The sequence below is a fragment of the Oryzias latipes genome, chromosome 20 (assembly GCF_002234675.1).
Source record: "Oryzias latipes chromosome 20, ASM223467v1".
NCBI classification, from domain to species: Eukaryota; Metazoa; Chordata; class Actinopteri; order Beloniformes; family Adrianichthyidae; genus Oryzias; species Oryzias latipes.
In genome coordinates this window covers 3150207-3156972 of record NC_019878.2, presented here as the reverse complement: position 1 = coordinate 3156972, position 6766 = coordinate 3150207, and the positions used below count along the sequence as shown (strand labels likewise).

General features: G+C 45.9%; 1 protein-coding gene across 2 annotated transcripts; it reads right to left on the bottom strand.

The window, feature by feature from the left end:
- Nucleotides 1-234: 234 nt before the first annotated feature.
- On the bottom strand, nt 235-5851 carry LOC101154812 (eukaryotic translation initiation factor 5A-1). Of its 2 annotated transcripts, none has more exons than XM_023950011.1 (5): nt 5677-5851; nt 4171-4358; nt 3765-3869; nt 1539-1670; nt 235-1367 (listed from the first exon to the last, which is right to left on the bottom strand). In XM_023950011.1, the coding sequence occupies exons 1-5, from the start codon at nt 5834-5836 to the stop codon at nt 1302-1304; spliced, it is 651 nt and encodes a 216-aa protein (XP_023805779.1). In that variant the 5' UTR covers nt 5837-5851; the 3' UTR covers nt 235-1301. The 2 variants fall into 2 exon arrangements, with proteins under 2 accessions (XP_023805779.1, XP_023805780.1); XM_023950012.1 differs by lacking the exon at nt 5677-5851 and adding an exon at nt 5634-5676 and having other exon boundaries at nt 1028-1367.
- Between the last annotated feature and the right edge of the window lie 915 nt (nt 5852-6766).

Here is a 6766-nt window from a genome sequence, read left to right as displayed (position 1 = left end):
TCCAGGCAGGGTCTCTGCCACGTATGTTTTAGAACAAACATGTATATTGTCAGTATACTTAATTCTGTCCATATTTCAGACTGGCAGAGAAAACCATTTGTCAATAAAAAGTTGGCTCTTATTTTGAAACTTTCACAGCAATTCTGAACGTGTGACTTCAGAGCTTTGCTGAATGAGTCCTCACTTTTATTCTCCACAAATAAATACGTTTGAGAGACAGAAAACCAGACAGGCTTTACAATTTTTGTCCATTTGTATCATCGTTTTATTTTTTCCCATCTCCAGTCAGGTGACAAAGGCCTCGAGTGAACAAAAAGTTTGCAACTTAACCACCCTCCAACCCGGTCGAGTCCCTCGAAACAAACCTCACTGCAAGCCCCCCCCCCCCCACATGTCGGAGGCCCACACTGACACACTCATACACACACACTCACGCCTCTTAAAACAAAATAGAACACTCTGCGTTTTATGGGGAGGGGGGGGGGGGCGCAGGTGACTGCCATGTCCCTCAAACCTCTACAGAGGAAAGCCTGGCATCACGAGGGCCAATCGCTGACGTTTCTGTTACTGTGGGGAGGAGGGGAAACAAAAAAAACAAAACGCTTCTCTTTCCTGGGGATGAAAATTTGACATGCTTGGGGTAAAGGGGTAAAGGGGGGGGGGGGACCTCAAGTGCCTTTAAGTGCTAGCCACCACAAATCCAAGTGATCAGGAGAAAAAACAAGATTTCTGGCCCACTGAATCCAGAGCAAACACCTTTCTGGAAAGCAGGCTGGCTTCTGGGACGACCTAAATGAGAATTCAGCATCTACCGGGACAACCCTCCCCTCCCGCTGCCTTTGAGCATCAAACTGCCCCCCTCCCCGATCCCCTAAAAGGCTTAAGACCTGCTATGTTTAATCTAAATATAAAAAAAAGAGAATTATACAAAAGCTGAATCCCGTCGTCTTTTCAACATTCAGGAATGTGAGTGGCAAATCCAACACATTGAAAGGCAAAAAATAAGCAGGAATGAGCAACTGGTGGATCTTTTTGAAGTTGTTTTTATATAAAGTAAATGTTTTGCCAAAGTGATCAGGCAGAGGACCACGCAGCGAGCTGCAGTGGAACATTCCCAACAGCAATGCAGAAGAGGAACAAAAGGGAGGAGGGGGGGAGAAAAATAAAGATCATGGAGAAGATTAATCAACAGAATGATTGAGGTTGTCTGTGAATGCCGACGCTTTGGTGACAGAACCAATGAGAATACAAGAGACTGGTTGTGGGTGGTGCTTGTTGTCCGGGCAGCAAAGTCCATCTCCCTATTTGCTGGCCAAGACCTTGGTAGCGACAGCACATTCCTCCCCCATGGCAGAAATCACGGTGACCTGCAGGCAACACAACATGTTCGAGTCAATCATCTGAAAGCTGACACGCGTGCCCCCCCCCCCATGCCCTCACCACCCATTAAAGCTGGGCACTGGAAGACCGGGTGGGGGCTCACTGCTGGTGGATTCAAATGATCGGGCATCATCTCAAGGTAAAAGATTCCGGCTTACCATGAATTCTTCACCCGCTTCAAACTTTGCTTCAATTTCCTTGCCAACTTCATTTTCGGGAACACGCAGATCCTCTCTGATGTCACCGTTGTCGCTCATCAAGGACATGTAGTTTTCATTGATGTTAACCAGCTGCAGAGGAAGCGGACCGTTAGCCTTTCAGCAAAACCAACCAACTTGACAGACATTTTCAGATTTATTTGCACTATTAAGGATGTTTTGGGGGGAGAATCCTCCTTTACAAAGCAGAGGAGTGACATGAAAGACGCCCAGCAGCTCAGTGTTAGGAGGATGGAAGCTGAACCACTGCAAGCCGCAAAGGAACATCCTGCATGAAGACCAAACCATGAAACCAGCAACCAGGCCCTAACACTTCCATGGAAGACCCTTTATGTGATGTTGAACGATTCACAATTTAAGCACAGCAAAAACAGTGCAAGTGTCAGCGTTTCAGTGCATTCCTATAATGCCCCCTCAATCAGTTGAGTAAGATCATCTTAATTCAAGCTGATGTTTACATCAGAGTCCTGACTCCATCACTGCTCATAAAGGAGGCGTCACAACATCCTCAGAGGTTTATCTCCAGACACTGAAGGCCCGTACACACCGGGACGAATATTCGCCAGGCGTTTTTCGCCACGTTTTTTGTGTTCACACCCAGGCGATTTTCGCTGACGATGAGCCGAGCGAACATGCAATTTCATTCCCTGACATTAGATGGCGCTTAATGTAAACAGAAATACTCCTGTACACAAGGTGGCGCTGCGCAACTTTACGCTTCTTAAAGTCGCTTTTCACTCAGAAGAAGAGAGCAAGTATTTACGCGCTTTTCAGAATCATACAAAGAAAACATGAATATTTCAAGCACCAGTAGCTCCAACTGGTGTTTGGTTCGGGGATATTTAAGAATGTCCGTCATTATTTCTTCGCTGCAGTGTAGACGCTACTTGGCGTCTATCTTCTTCGCTGGTATGTGTGCTCAGCAAGGCAGTTTTGTGTTTGAGCGCCCCCAAGTTGTGTTTAACTTTAACTTCAGAGGCTCCAGACACGTGTGCAAAAGCGCAATTCTCATTGGTCGAATAGATTTCGACGCGACGCGTAAAAAAAAAAAAAAAAAAAAAAAAAACGAACCCGAGGAGTTTTTTTTTTTTGACGCTTTGGCGCGTGGCGTTTTTTCACGTCGGTGTGCACACTCACATTGGTGCCCTATGTTTAGTCACGAGGCGTTAAACGTCGGCGAAAATCGCCGGCGAATTTCGCCCGTTCACACCGGGACGAAATTCGTCCCGGTGTGAACGGGCCTTAAGACAGCATCCGGACAGACAGCAGCCCCACAGCCACAGCTGCCATGATGGAGAGACGTTTACGACTGTCTTGGGATGTGAAGCAGCTGTTTTGATCTCTGAACTGAGCGCTGTGACAGTAGCTCACCTGCAAAACCCCCTTCAAGGGGCTTTGTGTGAAGGTACTGGTGTACAGCCAACAGAAGAAGGAGCCACAAAGCAAAAGACAATTCTGGCACTCAACAAAAGTCTGAACTGGATGGAAACACTTTGTCTGCTGGATCAACAACCACAGGGTCATTCCAAACCAAAAACCGCATCCAAGTTTAGAAGTTTGATCTTCTCATACTATGTCTGGCAAAACTAAAGGAGGGATTCTCTTAAATGGTTTATTACTTCACAGAGTAACTAACGGTTTTATGCATGCCATGGGGATTGAAAGTGCAAACTAGTGTTTACAGGAAAGGTGATGCAGCAGCGTTGCCTCTGGTGCCGGGTCGGCCATGTTTACTTTAGCCAAAAAGGCCACGACGGGGGGAACGTGGAGGAGACTGGCCTTACCAGGAAACAAACATGTTGCTGCAAACTAAAAATCACCACAACTCATCCAGTCTACACATTTTGACTGTTTAAATTAAGGATGAGAGCCGACCAATTCTAAAGAACCCACATGTTTGACCTGTGAACATCTGCAGGTGCAATAAGCAAATTAATAAATCTAGTAAAGAGTGGGCATCAAAACACGCCCCCAAAAACCATCAAGTTAAGCCCCGTTTATGCAACGTTTTCACATGGCGAAATGAATGCAAACACAGCTCGCCATCGGGTTAAAGGAAACGTGGCGGAGCGCAGATGGCAGTGGTCACATGACCTCCCTAACTCAGTCACAGTCAGTGGATCACAGTGTGAGAAAGCTCCACACGCGCTTGGACAGAGCCAGTACCTGATAGTCTATCCTCTTGATGGAAGGAACATCCATGTTGTGGGTGGAGGGGCACATATCTTCATACTTCTTGTTGGTGAAGATGTCAATACCAACCAGGTTAACCTGCATTGAGATCAATTGGGAGTCAATACATGTTTAGATGTGAAGAAAAGAAAGATGACATGTTTAGACACTTAAGTTCATTATCCTGAACTGTGAAGCCAACAGGATGACTTTGCTCCACAGCAGCGGTTCATGCTGCATGGATCACACTGCTCTGAAACCTGAGATCCTCCCAGCCTCAGCTCAGTCTGCTCTCTGGCCGGGGGCCACGTCCCCCTTCAGACCCCTGACTTTTACGATCTAAACTTCCAATTTTGGGTCAATGTAGTGAAGAAGAGTAGTGAAAAAAGAGCCACTGTACCTTGGCATGCCCATGCTTGCCAGTCTTGGAGGTGGACATCTCCACGATTTTGCAGGGACGGCCCTTCAGCACCACGTACCCGTTCTTACGCAGGGCAGAGCACTGCATGGGGTAGGTGGCGGAGGCGCCAGACTCACCGGTCGTGAAGTCAAGATCGGGATCTGCCATGGTGCAATGGGTCTGGGGCGCTGAGGAGACAAATTAACAGTAAATTTATCCAAAATCAAGTCCATGATTTAAAAAATCTATACTTTAAATGTACCCAAAACAACTGAAGTTACAAGCTATTTCTAAGTTTGATCTTGTTTGTATAATACGATCATCGGTTAAAATGGGTTCATATTAACTCTAAATAAATGTGTTAATATATGCATCAATGGGGTAACTGTAACCTTTATTTTTATGCTTTCATGTCAGTGCCCCCCCGTTCAAAACTAGTTTGTATTCATAGAAATACCGAGGCATTAATCTAAATGTAGGTCAATGGGACTTTCCCTCATGCTAAAGAACTGCAATGACAGAGTCCTAAAGTGTGTTTTCAGGACTGCAGCGGGTCCAGACTGCTCCTCTGGTCGGGAGAAGAGCGCTGCGAAGGACCAGCCCTGCGTTCGGGTTCGTCCTGGTTCCTGTCGGGCTGCTGCGCCCTGAAACGTGGAAGCACGCGCACAGCTAACCGGCTCAACACGAGGCTGCGCCCGCGGACTAATCTACCAGCCTCCGCGGCGCACAACCAAGCGGCTCCCACGAGCTCTCAAACCCGAACTGTTACCGAAAAACAGGACGCGGGTCGCGGCTGTAAGCTAATTTATCTTCTGAAGAGGAAATTAGCGGAGTGATTTCACAAGAATCCCAGCATGCAAGGAGGCCTTCGCCTCTCGGTGGCGGTCTGTTTGGAGCACGCTAAAAAAGAAAACCTACACGCTCCAACATATCTGTAAAGAATTCCCGGGAGATTTCATTAGAAAGCTGCATTTTCGACTGAAGAATAAACTTCGGCAGCGTCGAAGTCCAGAGGCGGTAAGCACGCCGTGCCGCTTCACAAATAGCCTTCTAATCGCAAGCTAACGCCATGCTAGCAGCGGCTAACGATGCTAATCGCCCATTCAGTTGCGAATACGTCCAGACACAAATAATATATAGACAATCGTTGAATGGTAGCATTAACTTTTATTCTGTTCAGTAAAGATAAACGATTCGCCCCGCGGAGAATGCAGAAGTCATCTGAGGGAGAGCGCCGAACCCGCGGTCTTCAGCGCTGAGAATGACAAGCGACTTCCAGCGAGCGCGCCGCTGAAGGCCGCATGTCCCTTTGACTGAGCCTGGTTAGAACATGGACACCCACACCCCGACAGCGACTACACGCAACCCGAATAAACTCCTCAGCAGCTTCAGGGGGCCGCGCGCTGTTACCCCGGAGCATCCGAACCCGCATTGACTTCTCCTAAAATCGGATAAACTCTTACATTTAGTCCCTGAAGGCAGAAACACGCGCCACACCACACTTACCTTCCAAGAAAAAGAGGACCAAAAGTGCGCAGGCGCGGCCAACTTTACTGCAGCATCTGTGGAGGAAGAGGGGAGGAGGTGGGGCGTTTATGTGTTCCGGTGGCAGCGAGGCAGAAAGGGATGCCAGATCTACGCAAAACCTGGCAACCAGGGTCTCCATCTTTAATAGGTATTTATTTGTTTTATCTGAACATCTAAAACGGAAAAACTTTGAAAGACGGAATGTGTTGAGCTTGATAAAAGAGAATAAAGAAGAATCAACAAAAATGTGTAAAAAATCAGAGAGAGAGAGAGACTGTTTACATGACCACAAACATCTGATAACTAGGTATAATTACATAACTTTAGTTTTTCTGATTTGTTTACACACAGTTTAGAAATCTAATGATTGGAAAACCCTTGTTGGCATGCTTTAGTCAGAAATGACTCAATATATGTATGCAGCTACAGAGTTGGAACGTCAACATTCTGTTATGTTATTACAACATCTGGTCAGGTAAAGTTAAATTAGTCCAAGGCAATGTTTTTTTTCTCTAAGATTTTTGAAAAATAATGGCTTCTTTGATGAAAAACCGAAAGGCAAACCGCCAATCCAAAATGGGAGAAAAGAAAACCAAAAACATTGTAGTCTGTACAATATACAGTTAATATACCATGTCTGGAATAAGAATCAAATAAGCATAAAAAAGTATTTTATGGTCTTTAATTAAAACCTGGTCCTGTTCAGATAATAACAGAGCAGATTTCCTGGCCACGGTAAATGCTCTTTAAACTAATAATTGGGGGAAATTGAATAAATTCCCTTGGTCCACCTGACTGTCTGTCACTGCACACTAGTGTACTGGGACACACTGGTAGAGAAACACTGCTCTCTGCCCCCAGGTTCATCCTACAAGACTTACATGATTAGAAGTGGGCTTGATGTTACGACAATTCTTTACTGTATTTAAAAAAATATGATTGACCCTAATGCTACAAGGATCTGTCATTAGTCGTGTTTTCCACTCTTGCTGTCATGAGTGTTTTCTGTTATCTCGTATCCTTACTGTCCTACATGGTTATATCAGGCTTACATGATAGTATGGGTGCC

Coding starts and splice junctions, on each gene's coding strand:
- LOC101154812 (XM_023950011.1), bottom strand. CDS start 5,836: ATGGAGACCCTGGTTGCCAGGTTTTGCGTAGATCTGGCATCCCTTTCT. Junction 3,870..4,170: donor GCAAGCATGGGCATGCCAAG/GTACAGTGGCTC, acceptor ATCTCAATGCAG/GTTAACCTGGTTGGTATTGA. Junction 1,368..1,538: donor AAGCGGGTGAAGAATTCATG/GTAAGCCGGAAT, acceptor TGTTGCCTGCAG/GTCACCGTGATTTCTGCCAT.